The 22,999-nt window shown below is 42.1% G+C and overlaps 3 protein-coding genes across 5 annotated transcripts in view; 2 read left to right on the forward strand and 1 right to left on the reverse strand.

Moving 5' to 3' along the window:
- The first annotated feature begins 15,886 nt into the window (after nucleotides 1-15,886).
- On the forward strand, nucleotides 15,887-17,955 carry LOC113586633 (cytochrome b-c1 complex subunit 6, mitochondrial). Its single transcript, XM_027024930.2, has 4 exons — nucleotides 15,887-16,019; nucleotides 16,671-16,706; nucleotides 16,845-17,006; nucleotides 17,768-17,955. The coding sequence occupies exons 1-4, from the start codon at nucleotides 15,975-15,977 to the stop codon at nucleotides 17,798-17,800; spliced, it is 276 nt and encodes a 91-aa protein (XP_026880731.2). The 5' UTR covers nucleotides 15,887-15,974; the 3' UTR covers nucleotides 17,801-17,955.
- Nucleotides 17,956-18,414: 459 nt separating this feature from the next.
- lrrc41 (leucine rich repeat containing 41) lies at nucleotides 18,415-22,098 on the forward strand. Of its 2 annotated transcripts, none has more exons than XM_027024928.2 (10): nucleotides 18,415-18,637; nucleotides 18,781-18,867; nucleotides 18,966-19,036; nucleotides 19,156-19,825; nucleotides 20,198-20,425; nucleotides 20,541-20,690; nucleotides 20,794-20,892; nucleotides 20,975-21,103; nucleotides 21,189-21,261; nucleotides 21,355-22,098. In XM_027024928.2, the coding sequence occupies exons 1-10, from the start codon at nucleotides 18,532-18,534 to the stop codon at nucleotides 21,572-21,574; spliced, it is 1,833 nt and encodes a 610-aa protein (XP_026880729.2). In that variant the 5' UTR covers nucleotides 18,415-18,531; the 3' UTR covers nucleotides 21,575-22,098. The 2 variants fall into 2 exon arrangements, with proteins under 2 accessions (XP_026880729.2, XP_035379846.1); XM_035523953.1 differs by having other exon boundaries at nucleotides 18,579-18,671.
- Nucleotides 22,099-22,276: 178 nt separating this feature from the next.
- The window catches only part of rad54l (RAD54 like), a 9,421-nt gene continuing 8,698 nt past the window's right edge, over nucleotides 22,277-22,999 (reverse strand). Inside the window, exon 18 of one of the 2 annotated variants that reach the window (XM_027024931.2) lies at nucleotides 22,277-22,763. In XM_027024931.2, coding sequence (XP_026880732.2) covers nucleotides 22,562-22,763 — 202 coding nt within the window. In that variant the 3' untranslated portion in view covers nucleotides 22,277-22,561. The remainder of the gene's footprint in view (nucleotides 22,764-22,999) is intronic. The other variant, XM_027024932.2, reaches the window with a different exon arrangement.

Consider the following 22,999-nt stretch of genomic DNA (forward strand, 5'->3'; position numbering starts at 1 on the left):
TTCTTAAATCAAATTTGTGAGCATTAGATCAAATTTGTGAGCTGTTCGTTGGGCTCAGTTTATTGAACAGAACACTAACTCCTGTTCCAAGTTAACCACAAGCACAATCAATTAAATTCCACAGTCACTATACCCCAGCAATATGTTTCAAACTTTGTAGACGATTTTTATATTTCCTATATACCCCTCATATTTCCTATAAAATCATGTTTTTATGATTCACAGATGAGTGGTTACTGTGTTGCTAATATATGACTGATATTTATTTTCCGTAGGCCTTATACATTCTACAAATCAATAATGATAACATTCAAGCATGTATTGCAGCACTTTAATAATCAAACATGATTTTCAGCGAATCTGAACAGACACGAGTTGAACGAAAAGACCACACAGCATTAACACGCTTCGCAGTGTTGATCTGCAGGCTGCAATCATTTTTTCTGTTCTCTGATGTCGGATTTCAATGCGCCAATGCATCGAATCTTTTTCGGCACAATCAGAAAGAAGCTGCTAAAGCTTCAATGGGGCTTCTTCAGCATAGTAATGACGTATAAGAAATGTTTCATCAACGTATTGCCCCATATTGGGTAGGAGGAGCTGTGCTCATTTATAGTATCTTTCCCCATCTAGCAGTCATGAATGTTTAGGCTTGAATATAAGTTGGATATAAATGTTTAAATGTTCTATTACAGAAAAAGACAAATGTGTAGTCAACGTTTTCTAACCTTTTTGAGACAAACCAGCTTCAAAGTAGGTTAATATTTACTTCAATTAACCAATAAGAAGACAGTTAATTTACATAACATCAATGCACTTTAGGTATAAAGTTTAGCATCACGGTGATCTTTCTGCTCACAGATCTAGCAGTCTATAATTCTATGTATATCCATAGATTCCAACTTTCATGAGTTCCTTGAATCAGTGGAGAGAATGTGTTGATTTGTTTCTCTCCAAGATGGCTCAGATGCCAATGTTCAGGAGTTGAGTCTAAGCGACTGGGAGATTATTTGTGATTTAAACGCACCTTCCATCATGTGCATGACCTAAAAGAATTCTATCTAATTACTGAAAATAAATCCATTTTTTTCCACCATTCATTCCTAACACTGTTATCAGTTGTGTTTGGTAAAAAGTTGCATGTTGTACCAGGAGCAGACACTACAACCAGAAGAGGGGGAAGTTGACGTGGCGACCCCATGCTGGACCCTCGTATGTTGAGTGATCTGTGTTATGAAAACCAACTTCTGCATCGAGCATTTACTAAACTGCTCTCTATGCCTGTATATGGTCCTGGGATGGATTTGGTTCTGCGTTGTACAATGTGTTGATTTCTAAATCAATGTACATCAGAAGGTTTATTACTGTTACATCTGTATACTGAATATATACCAGCATACTATGGCTCAGAAACATCGGAATTTAACAGTTTGCAGATTCTCTCTAATCTAGTCCCTCTAGTAGAATGAGCCAATATTGTTGATGACTTCAATATTCACTTTGATAGTGCCCAAGACCCTTGGAGATCTGCCTTTAGTTCTATTAGAATCACCTGGTTTCACCCAATGTATAAGAGAACCCAGACACACCGACTTAGTACTGACATACGGTGTAGATATAGAGCACATGGTTATACTACCCCAGTTGGGTGCCATTTCAAACCATTCCCCAATTTTAACCATGTATGAGCCTCAATATGGTAACATCGCTTTGCTATCATAAGATGCACAGTCATGTCAGCCACTGTACCTAGATTTATTGCGAATCTCCCAGACATTTGTGACTAGGATACCCTCAAACCCCACAGAACTTGATCAAATAACTGAATGCTTAGAATCAGTATTCTGCTGCACACTTGATATTGCTCCACTTAAGAATCTTTTTTTTTAAATTATGGATGAAATTAATACCTTCGTATTATGACCACATTCACGATTTAATACAAAACACTCGAAACAAAACAAATGGCACCACACAAAGGTTGTTGTCTGCCAGCTTGCATGGAAGGAGAGCCTTCTCATGTATAGAACCAATATCAAGTATATTACCAATCAGCTTCTCTCAACCATAATAGAAAAAATAATCCTAGATTTATTTTTAGTACAGTTGCACATCTAATTAGGAATAAAACCGACCAATGCTCAGATTACAATGTCACAGTAGTAAGGACTTTATGAATTTCTTTATTGAGAAAATGAAGCACATTAGAGAACATTAAGAGCATTAAGAGACATCAGGCAGCTACATGGAGAATAAAATAAGCAAATCCAAAAACGACTCTAGAATCCTTTAACACCTATCCAAGAAGTAGAACTCACAGCTCTGATCTCAAAATCCTCCACTTACTTACTAGATTCACACACTTTAAGGAAATCCTATGTGAAGTAATTTAACCTAAATTTAATAAACCCCTCTTTGAACCTTGGCTAAATTCTCAAATCATTCAAATTAATGACAACTTATCAAAAAAATCTAACCTCAACCCATGTCAGCTGTCAAACTACAGCTGGTCTCAAACCTTCCATTTATTTCCAAGACCCTAGAAATGCTGTATCTCAGCAGCTAAGATCATACCTGAATCAGAACCAGACACATGAAGCCTTTCTGTACAGTGATGAGACCTAAACACTGACAAACAGCACAAATTAAAGTAAAGTAGATATGACCTGTTGTTGGCTTCTGACCAGGGTTATGTCTCTTTGCTTATATTTCTTGATCTGAGTGCAGCATTTTACCCTATAGATCACAACATTTTAATAGATAGACTTGAAAATGTTGTTGGGATTAGAGGAACAGCCCTTTCCTGGTTTAAATCTTATCTAGCCAGTTGCTACCAGTTTGTTAACGTAAATGAAGACTTCTCAGCATACAACAATGTTAACTATGGTGTCCCACAAAGTCTATTCTAGGACCTTTGCTTTTTTCTTTATATATGATACCTTTAGGTGGAAAGAAAAATAACATTTAGATCCTCAGAGGTTGTGCAGAAAAGTTTAAGAATGTATGCTTTTCATAAAGCATTTTAGCCAAGTCAGCAAGAATGTTTAATGAACTCATTCATTCAACCAGAGATTTGACAGGCTCCATTTTCAGCCCATGAGTCTCAGCTATGCCAAAAGCAATGGGATTTACATTAGAAGCTAAAAGGTATTCCCCATATCCTGAAGATTCTGGAAAACCAGAAATACGTCAGACCATAACCTACTCTGGAATTCTATGACCGTGACAGCATGAGGAGTTTTACCAGTGGTATAGGACTGTCAAATGTGAAGTCTTCAATTTCAAGAAAGATGGCCACACATTCCATAAGTGTGAAGATTGAGAAATGTCCACTTATTGTTCAGGAGGGAGATCCTAGAGAGCACTGAAGCTGCTCGCCTTGACCGTTATGTCCATTAAATCATTTTCAACCCCTGCAATCCCGTGGTTGAAGTATGCCTCACAGGCAAATGATCCCCATCCAGCCCAACGTGTTTTTAGGAGTCATGTTTCCCCAGGTATTACATCACCAGCCACTTCATTCTTGACTGATGTGGCATTGGTATGGTGGCAGGTAAAAGGTTCCTGGCTTCATTAACGTTTACCAGCCTATGCAAGACTCAAGTTGTGTCATGAATGAATCGCAAAATCACATTTATACAGACACTAACTAAACCCTTCACATCAGTTGTAAGAAGGATTGGATGGCACCCCAGATTAGCAAACTCAGTGATCTTGTGGAATGTGTGTTTGCATGGAGGACCTAAAATGTAGATATTGCAGGGAAAATCCCCCACACAAATTAATGCCATCACCATTATGCTATAAAAACAGAAAATGGGTTACTAGAAAGTCAGTCTGAAATTGTTAAATCCCAACAAGTTAAGATAAAACCAACAAACGCAGACGACAAATGAAAGTTTATGGTGGAGTATGACAGGCATGTCTTTATGAATGATTTTAACACCCAGCCATTAAGAATTCTCAGGCAAGGATGAGAGGCAGAAAAGGTTCAGGTGTTATATGACATTTTGATGCTGAATTAACATTTAAAACCAACCTTGTACATCATTTGTTTGCACAGTTTTGCTGATTCACAGGTGGTTTTGACATTCCTGTATTTTTCAGGTGCCGACAGTGGAAAATATTTTAAATTGTAAGAAAGTTACTCTTTAGCCAACTACCACAGACTCTAAAATAAGGTTTGGTGTTGGAACATCCTTCACCTAACAGGCTTTATTTTGTAGATTTAGGTGCAAATAAAGTCTTTTACCACATTGGGGGTTTTTTCACCTTAAGTATCTCTAAGCCCCAGTTTTAGCAGTTCTGATGAACTGTTCTCACTGAAGCCCCCAACATGAATGAGCAATACTTATTTTTCAGCCTGTCAAGTTAGCAGCAGTTTCTGATTTCTCCAGAAGCAACTCAAATATTTTCTAACCATCACTCTGTTTGTGTTTCCCCTTGCCACATTAAGGCACCAACACAACCTTAGCATAACTTTGCCCAATTCAAGATTAGACTTTGTCTTCCTTTTCTGCAACTTTCACCAGCTACTCAGTTCAGAGCAGCCAATGCCAAGCATTTAAGAAGCTTTGACATGATCAACCACAGCTGCTGCTCATAAGCAATAGCGATAAGAATGCACTCCTATTGGTCCCCAAGACTGCATGCCTCATGACAATTCTCAAGTGGCCATCTCCACAGTTAAGTACCCCATATCTTTCCCAAACTCAAATTCAAATTGCTTTGTGTATCACTTCATTTAATATGTTCTGTCAGAAAGCTTCTTTTTTATATATATAAAAACAGGGAATCCAGAACCTGAACAACAAGCAATCCAAGGCAACAGTGACAAGGAATAACTGCCAGAGAGCAAAAGAATGAAACTTTGAGATGAACAATGGTTCAGAGGGGAACCCACCCTCCTCAACACAGCATGGCCAACTAATAACACACATACTCAACATAAAAGGAGTTTGATTAAGGGGGCAATAATTTCATTAGCCTAATGGCATCATATAAGTAATAGAACAAAATGTTCTTTCTGGTCAGACTTGGAGAAAAACATCTGTGACTCTGAAACCTACACGATCATTTGTGTAGACTAATGAAAGACTACAATAACCGCCTGGGGTTAAGAGTAAATTAGAAAAAGATCGATTAGCCAAGCTGTGGCATAGTTTGCATGGAAGCCTCTCCCTGCTAATGTGAACAAGGGACTGTAATGTTGCCTACTGTATTCTTCAGACGGTTTTTCCAGGAGTTCTGTCAGTTCTAAAAGTTCACTTTACATTAATATTATGAATATTTCACCAAATCTTTTTCTTTACAGTAAATGTATAAGTTATCTGATAATATTTAAAAATATGGTGCCTTTAGGTGATTGCGAGGTTGAATCAAAAGCTATAACTGACTGTGCTTGTCACACAGGCACTTTCAATTAGTGAAATGAAGAATCATGAAACATATTAAATCAAATCAAATGTATTTATAAAGTGCTTTTTACAACAGATGTTGTCACAAAGCATGTTTACAAATGTCTAAGGCCACGCCCCCAACGAGCAAGACAAGGGCGACAGCGGCGAGGAAAACCTCCCTAGAACACGAGGAAGAAACCTGGAGAGGAACCAGAACTCAAAAGGGAGGCCCATCCTCTTCTGGCCAACAAAGGTTACAACAGTAGTAATAAAATAGTAACATTTTTAAGAGAAATAATAATATTAATAATAAAATGAAAAAATAAGCAATTAATGTCTAGTCCGGTTTTCTGGAAGTCCGAGTCTTGTCCCGGTGGTGTGCACATGTCCGAAACCCATTCCACAAAAGAACGTCAATCAAGGGCAATGGAGAAGCAGTTGGCTGGGGTGGAGGTGCTGTGGGGTACAGAAGGGGAGATCAGGGGGAGGTGGGAGGAGCCATGGCAGCTGAGACAGGTTGAGGGCTCAGTAACATCATAACATCACACATAGGTGATGAGAATAGAGAATAGATTATTATGCATGTCCAGGTAGGAGGGTGTGTAAATTAGGGAACTATAATGTGCAAAGCTGGGCTCCAGCAGATGTAGCTATGGCAGCACAGCTAAAAGGAAAGAGCCAGTAGGAACCACAGGCATGAGGCACCCTGGGACATCAGCCAACAAACTTGAGAGGTGAGGTGACAGCATCATCACATCCTGATTTACAATAACTCTCAGTGCCCACGGACCCCCAGATCTGCACCTTTACCTAACATGGGAAGTAGTTAATAAAATGCCTGACTGTACAGATAGGTTTTCAGCCTAGCCTTAAATATTGAGACTATGTCAGTGTCTCAATCATTTATAGAATGTTATTCTACATTGTTGGAGTTTTATAGGAAAAGGCCCTGCCCCCTGTGGTAGATTTAGACCAGGAAAGGCCTGTTCCACTAATCCCAACAACATTTTAGAGTAAAATCTAGTAAAATGTTGTGATCTATGGTGTCAAATGCTGCACTCAGATCAAGCAATATAAAATATAAAATGTTCTGCTTCCATGTGGGAAGAAAGCCTCCTGAGCATGCCACCATGGACGCCAGTAACACACTTCAGGCAATTCAATAAATAATATCATTAGCAGTATCGAAGGCAGCACTAAAATCTTGGAGAACTAAAACTGCACAATTTCTAGAGTAAACAGGCATGATTAAATCATAGAATACTTTATGTAGGGCAGACTCAGTACTATGGTGTGATCTAAAACCTGATTGGAATGTCTCCATAATATTTTGCTGTCTTAATAATGAAGGAAATTGAGGGCCAACGTCCTTCTCAAAGACTTTAGAAAGAAAAGTTAGATTGGTCTAAAAGTTAGTTTAGAGATTAGTCTAAAAGTTAGTTTAGAGATTGGTCTAAAAGTTAGTTTAGAGATTGGTCTAAAATTATTCAAAACCAATATGTTTGGTTCAGTTTTTTAAAAGAGGCTGCATGTGTAAAACTCAATGGCACACCACTGATTAATTGAATATTAATTATGAACAAAATACCTTAATCTTGGAATATTTTTATCACCATGGTCCCGTTTACATGTTGCATGGTCTATGTGGATGTCAGTATGAATGATCTCATGCTTGCTGGTAACAAAATCACTTGAATTAAATAAATGTAATAATTTGATGAATCACGTTCAATAACAGTTCAATCCAAAAAATATTGTAATAATCACTACAAATGTTAGCTGAAATTGTATTAGGATGGTCCCCATAAAAGGGGTGGCAAATATAGCTAACTAATTTATTTTATTTCACTAGAGCCTGTCGCCTTTATCTAATTCTAATCATCACCAAAGCACAGGTTTGTTAGTTTGTTTAAACCAAATACTGTAACAGTTTCAAATCTATATTTCAAGTAACAGTTTAGTTAGTTTAGTTTCGTTTTCTAAATTAGCAAATATTTATGACCTTTTAAATGATAAAATCTCTCTTTCACTCATGTATAATTTGTGTAGAATTTTATTTCTCTTGATTTAGCAGAAGGTGCTCAGTGATTAGTGTGCAGGACGTTCTGTGTCTGCATAGTGAGCATTTTGTCTGAGCCAAATTAACCGGCATTACTACAACGATGCGCTAGCTTTAAAATAACAGTGGAATTGTGTACGGCTAACATTAGTATCATTTGCTGATATTAAAATGGACAATTTAGCACTGGTCACATGTTATACTACAGGCTAGTGTGGACAGACCAGCAGACACCTGCAGCAACACCAGACTGAAGGTTAGTGAGTAAGCAAGACCAAGTGGAGCAGGGATGAGATGTTTCAGATGGTGCACGGCAGCGTCTCATCGTGTAATTAATGTAAATGACCTATTTGTCTAGTTCATAATTGTCTTAGTTGTGTGACATGCTTTGTAGTTCTTGTAATCTTTAGCCAACATTTTAGCATTAACTGTGATATTTATTGTGATATTTTTGAGCTTAGTAATGATGTTCACTACCCACCTCTCTGTTTTAGAATGCAGCTAAAATAATCTTTGGTTTTCTGGGTGCTAGTTGCCTTTGTAAAGACTGAAAACCTCAATAAAGAGCAGCACAGAGCAAGGACTACATATTGTGTTCCAAGTGTTCCTTCACAAATGGCACACTGGTGTCAGAAGTGAGACGTGGCTGCAGAAATCAAAGTACCTGCAGCAGCACATCGGGGACCTCACTGGCGTGTGTTGAAGAGGACGTGAGGCAGAGGACCACACGTGCTCCACCCTCCACCACCCTGATGGCACCAGTTAATAGTGCCAGGCATACCTGACTGGAGAGAGCCTCGCTGGGCTTCAGGAATGGCTCAGAGAACGCTACACCTGCACGCACCCTGGCAGTGCTACCTGGCCAAACACTCAGTGGCCTGGAGAAGAGATATAGATGATGGGGTTTTATGAATATTTATTCATTCAAATCTTTTTAAGGAATGAAAAGCATGTCATATGGCTGTTTTTCCTCATAACAGTTTATTATTACAGTTTTTTATTTTCCTATTGAACCTGCAACATGTGAAGATGAGATTGTTTTATCTGGATTAGAAGATCAGCGTATATTAGCTCTGACCGTGTAGTTACTAGGTCACCTACACACTGTGGTCACCACTCAGTCAGCCTGTATGTCACATGCTTGCAGTTATCACATGGAAGAAATAAGAGTGCTATTCATAGCTGTTCTAGCAAAGTTGCTGTGCCACTATTTCATCTTGGAAGATGCAGACGCAGTGGGAGTTTGTTTTACCAGAAGACGACTGGGCTAGTGTTCGGCTGTTAGCCGTGTTACTTAGCCTGTGTTGTTGGCAGTGTATGCATAGGTCTACTTTTTGTGTGAGTGTTTCAAATTGCATAAAGCACTTCAGAAGTACTGAGATGTTTGCATAGGATGTGAGGTTGCTCTCTTTTTTGCGGACAGCAAGATCTGAAGTTGGCTCCACTGCCAGCTGTGTTGTCCGCTATCTCCATAGGTATGGGGTATTGTTGACCACTCCTTTGCTGCTCCCCAACCTTACCCCATTCGCCAACATGGATGCCCTTATATTTGAATGCAAATACAAATAATTTTTCCCACCAATACACACACAGTAACAAACAGTGGGCTCTCCACACATCCCTAGTGGAGAGGAGAACGCGCATCCCCAGATGCCGAGGTAAGTGAGTCTGAGCAATTCTACTCTCGACCACAACCAGTAGCAAGTCCTCAAGGCTGATTGGCGGAGAAGATGGCAAGGTAGCTGTGCCTGTCCTTGAAGGGAAAAGCACTACAAATACATATAAGATCACAGCAGCCTTACTGCCCTGAAGACAGCACGCCAATGTCCTGACAGACACGCACCGCTGATAGTGAGGCAACTGCAAGAAAGACGACAGGGAAAGAGCAAGATGATTGGATTGGTAGCAGCGGAAAAAGGCACTCTGGTTTGGCAAGCCTGTTCTGAGCTCAGTGGGTGCACTCAAAACCCTACTGAACAGACACATACAGCTGTGGCACCATGCACACTGCCATGGGCACTTAGACAGTCCTGGACCATCAGAACAAGCCAAGAACAGTCTAGGGGAGTGAAACTGCAATACAGAGCTGTGCCCTGCTAAGCTGAGGGAGAAGAAGAAATATGAAAACCATGCCAGAGGCCCAGAAGAAACTAAACCATCATCCACAAGCCAATAGTAGGCCAACTGGCTGTAGTAGAAGTCTGCAGCAGCAATGCATTTACATTTACAGCATTTAGCAGAGGTTCTTACAAAAGTGCTTTGTCATTTACTCACAGAATATATCCAAGTACAGTATAGTAGGTTAGAGTCCAACATACCAATGAACTACAATACTGTAGAATACAGGGATGAATGCTGATACCTAGAATAAGAAAATACATAAGATCGATCTTAAACAATCATAAGTACAATAAACAATAAGTGCTAGAGTTTGTTACAACATAAACAATACCCTACAATAAGTACTAATTTAGTCAGTCAATATGGGAGCAGGGTCAGTGGTCATTTAAATATTCCATGAATAGATGGGTCTTCAGTCTGCATTTGAAGACTGCAAGGGACTCTGCTGTCCGGACAGCAAGTGGGAGTTCATTCCACCATCTTGGAGCCAGGACAGAAAATAGTCTCGATGCTTGTCATCCATGAGACCTGAAGCAAGGTATTTCAAGCTGACCTGTAGTTGAGGTTCGAAGTACTCAAGGTACGGATCGGGCTTTGGCTATTGACCTCATGTATAAAGGGGCTGGTCCATTTTTGGCCTTGTAGGCAAGCATCAAGGTTTTAAATCTGATGCATGCAGCTACAGGGAACCAGTGAAGGGAGTGCAGCAGTGGTGTAACGTGAACTTTGGAAGATTTTAAACCAGTCGTGCTGCTGCATTCTGGACAGGTTGTAGAGGTTTGATGGCTCTTAGAGGAAGGCCAGCAAGTAGCAGGTTGCAGTAGTCTAGCTTTGAGATTACAAGAGACTGCACAAGCATCTGGGCAGCTTCCTGTGAGAGAAAGGGCCAAATCCTTTGTATGTGAAAAGGAGAAATCTGCAAGACCGGGTTAGATTTGAAACATGAGTTGAGAACAACAACTGGTTGCCAAAGTTCTGCCCAGGCTACAGTCAGCTTCAGATGGTGATACCAGGGAGTTCTCAAAGGAAACTGTGAGGTTATGGTATGGGTTGGGTGTACCTGGGATGAACAGAAGCTCAGTTTTACTGGGGTTAAGCTTCAAGTGGTGGGCTGTCATCCATGACGCAATGTCACTCAAGCATGCTGAGATACGTCTGGAGACCTGCGTGTCAGAGGGTGGAAAAGAAATAAATAATTGAGTGTCATCAGCATAGCAGTGGTAGGAGAACCCATGAGAAGATATTACATCACCAAGAGAACGAGTATACAAAGAGAAGAGAAGGGGGTCCAATACTGAGCCCTGTGGAACACCAGTGGAGAGTCTACATGGTTTGGATGTGGATCCTCTCCATGTCACCTGATAGGACCATACTTCCAGATAGGACTGAAACCATCTCCAAGCAGAGCCAGTCACACAAAGCCTGGAGAGAACAGAGAGAATGTTGTGGATCACTATGTTAAAGGCTGCTGAAAGGTCTAGGAGAATCAAAATTTGAATGCAGTTGGCACATATCCAGAAGATAAGGAGTTGTTGATGATGACAGAGATGAAAGGAAGCAGATCTCTTGTGATTGTCTGGAACAGAGTGGAAGGAATTGGATCCAGCAGACATGTAGTCAGATTGGTGGAAGTCAGGAGTTTCATATAAGGAGAGAGGAGAAAAAGAAGTCAGAGAGTTGGATGTTGGGGAATGCACGTTGGTTGGAGGAGTAGGAACAGAGGAAAAGGACTGGCGGATTGCTGCAACCTTCTCCTCAAAGAAGGTGATAAAATCCTCCAGAGTAAGAGATGAGGAAGGAGGGGGAGGATTAAGGAGAGAAGAAAAAATAGTGAAGCGCTTGCATTGATCAGATGATGATGATTCGAATTTCTGTCTGTAGTAGGATGACTTTACAGATGTTACTTCCACTGAGAACTTGCAAAGGTGAGACTGAGGTCTGAATATAGTTGAGATTTCTTCCAACGCCTCTCTGCAGTCCTTAGTTGTCTCCTGTGGCAGTGAATAGTTTCTGTTAGCCAGGGGCAGGTGGGGAGGACTTAGCAGGTCTAGAGGAGAGAGGGCACAGAAGATTCATTGATGAGGAGAGTGTAGAAATGAAAGAATTTGTAACTGTATCCAAAGAGAGGGGGCAAGCAGAACTACAGCCAAGAGGCTACTAGCATCACCTCCATTCTCAGCGAGTGCAGCCACCACTCAGAGGAGCTGAACTCACAGTACTGAGGGCCCTGGGTAAACTCACAGTACTGAGGGCCCTGGGTAAACTCACAGGAGTGAGGGCCCTGGGTAAACTCACAGGAGTGAGGGCCCTGGGTAAACTCACAGTACTGAGGACCCTGGGTAAACTCACAGGAGTGAGGGCCCTGGGTAAACTCACAGGAGTGAGGGCCCTGGGTAAACTCACAGTACTGAGGGCCCTGGGTAAACTCACAGGAGTGAGGGCCCTGGGTAAACCCACAGGAGTGAGGGCCCTGGGTAAACTCACAGTACTGAGGGCCCTGGGTAAACTCACAGGAGTGAGGGCCCTGGGTAAACTCACAGTACTGAGGGCCCTGAGTAAACTCACAGGAGTGGAAAGGAGTGCATGACCTCAACCACCACGGGTTTCAGAGGGTGAAGCCGCCTTCCTTAGAGGAGCTGAACAAATAGTGCTAAGGGAGAAAGGTCAAACAAAGAAATCAGCATAGAACCTCGAGAGTGGAGTGAACATAAGTGAGCCATCCAAGCCTGTGAGGAGATGGGACAGCAGAGCAGACAAAGGCTAACAAAGCGTGGGTGGTAGAGACTCGAAACACATTCACCGCAAGACAGGAGGACTTTACTAAGTATAGCATCACATTGATCCACCCCCACTTCAGGCTGCCCCTTGCCAAGAAAGACATCTCAGAGCAAGAGATAAGATTTATAGAGATGTGTAATTGCCCGTGGGCAACACTAGTCTTGTTGATAAGAATAAAGCTGGTGTTTCTGCATCAATTACTGGTGGCTCGGTGCAGTGACCAAGCCAGGTTCCTATCCACTCCCACACACTGATGATACACTCAACAGACTAGCAGACTCAAGTTGGTCCTACGCACTATCTACTGGCAGGTGGCTCTTGCACTGCAGGCCAAGGAGGCTAAGGCATTCACCCTGAAACATGGAATATTGCACTTCCCAGTGATGCCATTCGGAATATTTAATGCCCCAGCCACATTTGTGAACAAACCCTGCATGTGCTCACAAGAGAATGATGCGTTATCTACCTGGATGACCTGTTGATTAATCAGTGTGGCCTTTTACATCAGCCCTGTGTGGCGCTCACACTGCAGTGGTAATGTTTGCAGCATGTGAAAAAATACAGGTTGGGTCTATAGCTGCACATGGCAAATCAGCTGTTACTATATAGAAACAGTACAAGTATTCTAGTTATAATATACAACCAAAGCCCATAATCAAAACAGAAAATAGCTAGCCTAGGCTATATTTTTACTCAGTAGCATTAATGCAAACTTCATAAAAGGTATAAACTAAGATGATGTTTCTTTTTTCTATTAATATAATATATGAAGCTGTTTAGAATAAACACAATTACCACTAGAAAGTTGCTTGGGTTTTTTTAAATAGTCGGCCAAGTATTCTTTGGCCACACCACCACCCACTTTTATGGCAACACTGACTTTGTATTTTTATTGATTTACGTTTCTTTTTCATTAGTGATGTCACATAGCTACACTGTTTGTATATAGTCATACAGATGTAGGTGATGAGGTGACATAACAATCACTAACAAGTTGTTAATGGATACTTCACTATTGTTCCCATGGGACTAAGCTACCATAAGACTCATTCCCACTCTAGTTGTGACTGCAGGAATAATTTTCCTTGTATCTTTGTACATCCAGATTATAGTGGTGAGTCTCATCCTGTGTCAAATAGCAAGTGTCACAAACTAGCTGCAACATACTATGGCATGTTACTGCGTCTAGTATAAAACTGTATGTTTGCATTGCAGTGAAGACGCTTCAGGAATACAGAGACATATTTAAAAAATGAAGCATGGAAGTGGTGACTGAAATGATGCTACTTGTGCTTTTAGTGACACACCCCCAACAGGAGGCAGAACAATCATTTTGCTTCTCTGCTGTCTTCAGCACACCAGAGCTCATTTCTACCAATATGTTTGAGACACCCAAAATCTCATTTGTTTCCTATTAGATGTGTCTTGGACTTGTCAAACCATGTTTTACCAACATCTGAAGTTTTTTCTCCACAATTGACTGGCAAACTAAATTATAATCAGAATAAACTAGCCCTTCTCGTTTGCTAAGTATTTGGCAATGTTCACTTCCACAAAACATATCTTAAAACACTAAAAAAGAAGACCTTTGTTCCCTACAATGGTCAATGTATTCTCACTGTGATTCCGTCCTCTCTTCTTCATGGTTCATAATTTGATTTGCTTGAAGCAGTTCAAATTCCTCTCATTTTTACTGACTATCAAAAAGAAAATTGAGTCAGCGAAACTTGCTAGCTGGCAATATTTGTTTTAGTTACTGTTGCTAGTTAAATTCATTCGATGGTCAGCTAGGGTCAGCTTTTACCCCCTGCCATCTTACTGGGCATCTGCTTCTTCACGCATCACTTGTGACATCCCCTCACCTGAACACTGACATCAGGTGATGCTGAGGTCTGGGGTGCTGGTCTCCATAGCAACCTGAGGTTGTGTAATGTCTCCAGGTGGTCATCTTCTAGGTGTTTGGCTGGTCTGTGAACTGTAGCAGAGTCTTGTGGTAGTAAACGTGAATACTGGTTCTCCTGTCTCACTCTTCCAGTAGGAGGTCACATTTCTAAGATTGACTTATGTCATCCACCTCTACTATCTGTTGGTGGTACATTCCATGAAGGGGTTGCCATGGTACCTGCTCTGCTTCCATGGTGACCATATCCCACCTTGTTCTGAGGCACTTCTTCATCAGCTGAACCTTGGGAACCATTTCTTAAATGTATTCTGGAAAAACATCTGTTCACTTCCATTCAGTTTATATATGTTTCCCTTTGGCCAAATCTTCCAGGACCATCAAATGTCTTACCACAGCTTTGCAGAAGATCCTTTGATTTGTTTGACTCTTTTATCAAACTACTATGGTCCCATCGATTCAATATGTCAGTGCCTTGAACATTTCAGACTAGATGTGCCAATACTTCCGGCAGCTAAAGATCAAACTGATTATTTTATTTGAAAATAAAGATGACAGTTGTAGACTTGCTGCCTATCTTGACTCTACAGCTGTCTAATCAAAAGAACCTGCATAAATTAACTGTATCTGTTTGTATTTTAATCATTCATATTTTCATGTATTTTCCTCTTTTATTTTGTTTGGTAATATTTCAGTATTTAATTTGTTTTGCGTTTACATTAACTAATAAATTGTTTAATGTAACTTTTATTCTATTTCGCAACAATCTTAATGAGTTGATAGATATCAAAATTCTCTAAAAACATGTTTTCATTATTACAGGGGATTAATTGTAGCTGAATGGGTTAAAATGGCAACTATATTCATTCAAAATCATATCCTCAAAACAATAAAGTATGAATCTAGTAAATGGGTCAGAGTACTTTCTGTACTGTATATAATCAAGTTCTTGTTATTTCTAGTTATTTATTATCCATTTATCATTTAGATTAATTTTTTATCCTTCTGCTGTGAGGTGTTACAGAGCCAGTCTACGTTGCTGCAAACTCACAACACACCTTGTCTGAAATTCAGCACATCATTTGGTGTTGTCACTAATAAATGCTCTTCCTCAGAATCATAAATACAGTTTTTAAAGTATTTTATGTGAACCTTTATCTAACCCATTCACTGTCAATTGCTTTGTTGTGACTATTCATTTGTGAATCAAACCTGTCCAATTTATGTTTACTATGTAGTTCCTATTAAATATAGTGCTTGGTCAGTAGGACACAAACTACAATTTAATTCCACATACTTACTGTACATACTCACACTTACACATTATTATCATATTTAAAATGTATTTTATCCTGAGCGTGTACTCTTAACAAAACAATCCGTTTTAATTCGGACTGTTATTTTGAACTCGCTCGCCGAAAACGACCGGAAATGAACTCACATTGCACACATTTTGTCCTTCACTGGCCGTCGTCCTTCTGATAGCAAGCACACATTTAATTCCACATTCCTACTGTATATATTCACACGTACACGTCCGTATTGTATGTATTTTTCATCCCGAACGCGTACTCTATTAACAAAACAATCCGTTTTAATTCGGACTTTTATTTTGAACTCGCTCGCTGAAAGCGACCGGAAGTGAACGTTCACACGTTTGTCCTCCACTGGCCGTCGTCCTTCTGGTAATAAGCTGTAGGACATCTCACCTAAAACCATGGTGTTCGAGGAGAAAGTGATCTCAAACGGTGATCCGCAGGAGGTTCGTACTCATAAAAACTTTAATGACAAGAAAAATCACGGCAGCTTTTCCTAAACTTACGTAGCCAGTAACGCTGTCGGGTGCGGTACTGTAGCTTTTGTTAGCTATGGCTGGTAACGCTAAACATAACCCTGTAATATATCATAACCCTGTAATCAATCAATCAAAGCAATCATAATCCTGTAATCTATCGTAATCCTTTAGTTCATCCAGTGAACTATCGTTAGCTAACTAATAGCCAGTTTGTTTTAGTCTAACATTTGCTCTATCGTTAGCTAGTCGTAGTGCGTTACTTCAGATGGGCTGCTGTAGAGTAACCTTACCCCTCTGGATAGACGTTGCCTGTCTGGGCTCTTGGTCCGAAACCAAAGCACAGCGAACATCTTTTCTACACCACGCATTTCGCAACTATGCGTAACTTACTTTCAATTGTGATTAAAACGCGCCTTTCTCTGTATAGTGCATCACTGTGTTTCAGATCCTCCTTTCTCATAAGTTGAATAACAAAAATATCTAATGCAAAAAAAAGTGAAGCATGATTTTTGTACATAGAAGCTGGAAGGTCATTGATGGGACCTTTACGTTTTGTAGAGGAACTGTAAAGATTCTATTTTTAATTCTGTCTCATCCATATTGGATTGTTCCATATAGGAGGAAGAGGAAGAGGATGAGGAAGAGGAACTGGTGGTATGTTTGCTATTTAGAACCTCAGCATAAGATGCAGCTCACTCGTCACTTGCTGTTGTAAATTTCTTTCAAAATATTTCACTTGTGCGATTGTGATAAAAAATTAAAAAAAAAAACTGCTCCTGTATGTCCACCTAGGACCCCTTAGAGACAATTCGGCAGAAATGTGAGCAGACTGAGCACTGTGTCCACGCACGGGAGAAGCTGGAGATTTGTGAAACCCGAGTGGGCTCACGGTCGGCGACCACAGAGGACTGTACTGAGGAGCTCTTCGACTTCCTGCATGCACGAGACCACTGTGTGAGTACGGGAGCCCAACTTCAGGCGGGCTATGAGAATGTCACGGGAGTATTTTACTGGCTGGCAGGTTGTGCATCTGTAGAACTCATCCAAAGTCGTTCTTAAGGTGGTCGTGGTTGTGAATTGCCTTTTCCAGTGTGGAATTCTGATTTCTGCTTTTTTGGTTTTCCTTTAGTGGGGTGGGAGGTAATCCTAGCAAATCAAAGACTGTAGAAAGACTGAGAAAAAGTAGACGAGGCCCTAAACTCTGAATCTGTTCTTTCTGTATGTTGGTATGTGGCTGTGTTTGCTACTCTCCTCAACGGTGTAACTCTGGCAGGAAATTAGATGATTGACACTACCGATGGCTGTTATACTCTTATTGGGTGGATCCAAGGTATTTGACTAGTAAGCAGAAGGTTGCCAGTTCAAGTCCCACCACTGCCACTGTTGGGCCCCTGAGCAAGACCCTTAACCCTCAATTACTCAAGTTGTGTTCAGTCACAATTTTTAAGTGGCTTTGGATAAAAGCGCCGGCTAAATGCCGTGAATGTAACACTGGGGGAGACAGACGATGAGAACGGACTGAGCAGAAGTATAGAGCAACCGAAATGATCGTCATGGTTACGAGACTGAGGCTTTTACTTTATACCAGAAATCTAAATGCGATGCGTGAAAGTCGAGGCTGCTAGCTGTGGGGCAGGGCTAGCCATTGGAGGTAGTTATGAGAGAGGAATTGTTGAGCATTGTGAAATCAGAGAAACTTTTTTCCCCGATTCTAGGTGGCGCACCAGGTCTTTCACTCGATCAAATGAGGTCCAAGACGTCATCATGACCTCTGTGCTTCTAGATGCCCCCCAGTGTCCACAGTGTGACGTCAAAGCCACCCTTCCATGCCCAGCACCAGTGTGTTTATGTTGAACTGTTGTAATGTGTACATTTCTAAAATAAAATGTATAATCTGTATCAATGTTGATATCTTGTTGGCATTCTTATAATAATTTAATCATATAGTGCCTGTCAGAGTTCCTATCAAACTTAAATCACAAATGAATATAAAACACAAAAGTTACTTTATAGCACAAATACCATAATAAATACAAAAAAAACCATGGAAAATTAATAGTATTCTACTATGTAATTTGAGGGCAATTTTTCCATAAAAAAATGTTTTCCAAGTCTGAGGAAATGCCCTGTTTACTGAGTCACTGATTTCAGTTTCCTGTGGTTCCTGTGTACTGACATAATTGCACACAGTATAGCTGGTTTTACACAGAAGATAAATTATGTGATTAAATATCAAAGTGATTTTTTTTTTAATTTGCTAAACAATATAAATCTTTAAGCTTTTTTATGTTAGTTCTCTCAGTTACACGGATGACAATTTGTAGCACGCTTCGAGGCTTTTATTTTGAAGGCCGATAGACCTTGCGGAAGTTCTGGCTAGCCAAAGTGTGCGAGGGTGCCTGTCTTCACAGGGCTACCTGCAGCCCGGGGGGCAGATGTGGGGTCGATCTGAACCAGCGCCAACTGTGTGTTTATAAGGATGTTTGTGTTTGGACGCATGGCCTCATCCGACACCTCCACACTCGTGCAGCTGTGCATGCAGAAGGTTGCGCGTCACATGGATGTGCTGGAGGAACGAGCTCGCGGTAAACTCGCACGACCATGCACGATGGGTGTAATGTGGGTTTTTCTCAACGCAAAACATTTGGCAACTTTACCCGATTTCGCAAACAGATGCTGTTTATATTTAGAGGTTTTATTGTTTTAACGTTTTCACATTGTCTTGTAGACTTGCCGGCTTCACTCCTCAAAGACCTGATGCCTCATTTGAACATGTTCTACCTGGACAGGATCGAACAGGCTGCTCATCTGAAAGGTGAACACGAGTTAAACAGTTACAGACCTCTGCCGGTCATCTTGTTCCAGACGTCCGTAGAAACACCTTCAACCCATTCAGACCTGTCACTGTTTCAGGAATCTCTGTGTCATCTGCTTGGGCAGCAAAGTGGAGGGAGCTGAATCGTACATGGCGCTGCAAACTGAAGGTTTCGTATGAGTTCTGTTCCCTTGTTCTGTGTTTTCAGTAAACGACACCCCAGCCCTGCCGGTGGAGGTGTACGGTGACATCCTGCGAACTAACAGAACTCCAAATTCACTCTTTCAGTTTATGCCGCCTGAAGCAGACTGGAAGCAGAAATGCATGGAGAGCTTTTTCCACACCGTCCTGCTGAGACCGACCCTAGCGCAGGACCCGCTACCGAAGGTCAGCGCTTACGCCCTTCTGTCCGTGTCGGCCCAGTACGTGCGGGTGCTCTCTCTCCAGACGACAGCCCGAGACGTCTGCGCACGCCTGGCTTCCGAGGAGCTGCGACCCGTGCTGCACGTCCTGGAGAAGAGCGTGAGGTGCGTCCGGCTGCTGGACGCCAGGACTCTGCTCAAGCGTGGACGCACAGACGTGCTGTTCGTGCTGCACCGTCTGATTGACCACGGGGCCGTGACGGAGGTTGTACTCAAGAGAGCTCCCGATCGCGCCATCTTGAGCTGGATTACCGCCAGGTGTAGAGGCCGCCACCGGATCCGTTCAGCACCGGCGGGAAGCTGTCGGGATGAAGCTCTCTGGGCGCGGGAAGGACCTGCTGCAGCCAAGCGTTCCCGGTTGTGCCTGCTCGCGGATGAGGAGATGGGCAGCGAATTCTCTCCCTCCTGCAGCGTTCCTGGGAGATGTCCCGAGGGCCAGGTGCAGTGTCTGGACGTGGAAGTTCATACCTTGAGCACAGTGTCCTACCTGCTACCTGACTGCACAGGCCTGCACTCCTGTCATCTCTACTGCAGCCGTAAGCAGGAAAATCATCTGGAATTTGTTTGTTTGTTTGTTTTAGTCTTTTTTTTTTATTATATGCATGTATTTTGTCTGTTTAGATGCCCAGTCTATCATGTGTTAACCATAGAACACTAGCTGTTGTTACTGTGTGCTGTGAACATCTTGAGTAATCTTAAATGTTCTCAATGGGTGCTCTGTAAAAACAGCCAATGCCAGGCTTTTATTATGTCACAGTAAGTGCTCACCAGTCTGTTTGTTTGAAGATATTGCAAGAAATATTGTTTATTCATATTGTGCTGGATTTTTCTGTTCAGACATCTGTGTATACTATTATGTCCTCTTGCCATGTTCGTGCTGAAAAACAAATGTGCCGTTGTGTTTTCAGAGCCGCTGTGGGAGAACGAGGTGGCGGACCTGCTGGAGTCCCTCAGAAAGCTGTTTCTGAGGCCCCACTGCTGCCTCAGAGACCTGAGCATTGGGAATGTATGTGAGCGGGGTCTCTTGGCCAGGGTGCTGAACACCTGTCCCGCGCTGTACAGCCTGTCTCTGGAAATCAACCCGCCACAGGACACCAGCTGCTCTGCATGGAACCACAGCCTACAGTTCAGCACCAGTAACGTTTCTTCATTCACTGTGCTTTTACCGAAGAGTCTGGTACGTACGCTGCTTGGCGTCGGTTCAATTTCATATCTGTTTTGGGCTTCGTTTTTTTTTTTTTTTTATTGCAGAACTGTCTCTTGAAAAGCTGTCATTGAAATCATCTGAGAGCCAGATGATGGTGGAGAGCTTTCCAGCTGTGCTTCAACACGTTCCAATGCTGAGCACGCTTCACGTCACGGGAGTACGTCATGCCCGAGTGCTGCTGCAGATGCTGCCAGGTAACATACCAGGGGAAAAAAAACAGGACCCGCAGTACCTCGGAGGGCAGGATTAGGGATCTTCCGTGTAACATCTTTAAAACTATTTTTTTTCCTTTTCTAGAGTTCAATCCTCTCTTGAAATGCCTAACTTTGGAAGACATGAGCTTGGCAGACTGCCACCAAGAAATCATTCATCTTCTAGAGAATTCCAGTCTGCAGGGTAATACAAAATTTTGCTATTGTCGCTATCTTTGTTTCCCTTTTTAATTTTCTCTGCAGTTTGACTGTGTTCCTGATTTCAGAGCTGTCCTTGAAAGACTGCAGACTGCTTGAAAAATGTGCAGAGAAGAAGGCCTTCCTAGCGCTGCTTGTGGCGGCAGTGAAGGGGTTGTCTTCTCTCCGCGCTCTCTCGCTGTGTCAGAACCGGCTGGGTGAGATTTACATCACAACAGAGTTCTCCACAGCCCCATGCAGACATGTGCCTTAAGAACTGAAACCTTCTTTTTTCCTCAACAGCAACAAGTGTCATCGAGATAGCAGATCTGTTTTTAGGAGAATGTACCAGCAAAATAACTAAATTAGACCTGAGGTAGTATTGCTGTTCTAATCCAGCTCTTTAGTCTTTGGGTGTGGTGTTCATATCGGTGAAAGTTCGGCCTCGGTTCCTGTATCTTCTCCACAGCTCAAACTTTATTCTACCCGCTGACCTGTTGGAGTTCAGTCGGAGGATGGACGTGTACCGCCCCACCCAGCGACTCACGCTGGACCTGCGCTTTAACCCTCTTGATCGTGACCCTGAGTTGAAAGGTCAAGCACTAGGAAAGCTCCTGCCCTGCTGTAATGTTCTGACTGACGGCTGGGACTCCAGGTCCACTATGGCGGACCACGTGAGCGTGATGTGAGGAGCGACACACTACGTCCACACCACCCACCCTATTGAGCACCTGACGCTGTCCTCTTTACCTACAGGCTTGTAGGTACAGGTGTGTAGTAGCTAGTTTATTGTCAGTGTTTGGGCTCACTGTGGAACAACACAAACCTCCCTCCCCTCACCCCCCCTTCACTCAGCAAGGCTGAGTGGCACTGGGGACAGCCAATCACGGAGGCTTTTCCTGCAGCATGGGTGGGCCCAGAAACAAAACTGATATCGGGTGGCGTAAGAAATCCTGGGATTGATAAAAACGACTTGAAAGGAGATGGAAGGCCAGGTGGTAATTTGGGGACCGTTTCTGCTGATGCACTTTTGAAATTTTCACGCAACACAAAAAGGACAGCTGGTGTTTTCCATTAGTGTTTAAAAAAGTGCTGCTGATGCTGAGATCAGTCTCCTATGTGCTTTATAGTAGCCTCTGTATTAAAATAATCTTAATTCAGATACATTTTTATTTAACTTTTATAAGTTATGCAAAATGAATAAACATGCATTATCACGTCTTTGAAATAATAAAATATCTTAAAATTGAAAAGGTTTTGCATATTTATTTTTCAGCGTTTGGGGGGAAAAACAAACTCATTAGCAGTGAATAATTCCAGGAATAAGGTCAGAGCAGTCTGGGATTGCCCAGCCTGCCCCCTGGTGGTGTAAAAGGGGAGAGCACTGTGGAAAATGAAAGCTGAGTAACACTTAACACAAGCTCATTATTAAAATGTAAAATGGATTGGAAAAAATAGGTAGTAAAATACAGCATGTTTGAATATAACTTTTAATCAAGATTAATTTACATATATTTACACAAATAAACTGCAGAATAAGTACTTTTGATAAATAAAAGTTACACCCATAACAAATCCAGACTCGGACTCCGCCCACTCGGCTCTGCTGGGTGTTCTGAGCTGACCTTACGCCCCTCCATCCTCACTCTGGTACCTACACCCACACCACCCAGCATTCAGACGAGTCCCCTCTGGTCCTCGTGCGAGCGCTGGTGGAAGACAAAGGAGACCGCAACGTCCCAGGAGGCCTGGAGGACAGCGTCCCTCACGCCTCGCTTGTCCACACAGTGGTGCCAACAGGACAGGTCGCTGGTGCAGTCCGCGTCCACAGCAGGCGGACGCACCTGACGGCCGTTCACGCACCGCCGGCAACGGAACCTGCGCAGCGGGAGAGAAAAAGGGACCCTCGGTTTGACAATGTCCTCAACGCTGGGGACGGACGATGAGAAGGACCGTGCAGCAGGACAGAGCAACTCAAATGATCGTCATGGTTACGAGACTACGATTTAATTTATTCATTCGTTTTTAAGAAACAACTCATTGGCATGTTATGGATGGTCAGGTTTAGTGTATGGAACATTCCTGTGTGTGATACACAACCTATCCAGTGTCCA

The sequence above is a fragment of the Electrophorus electricus genome, chromosome 3, assembly GCF_013358815.1.
Source record: "Electrophorus electricus isolate fEleEle1 chromosome 3, fEleEle1.pri, whole genome shotgun sequence".
Classification (NCBI taxonomy): Eukaryota; Metazoa; Chordata; class Actinopteri; order Gymnotiformes; family Gymnotidae; genus Electrophorus; species Electrophorus electricus.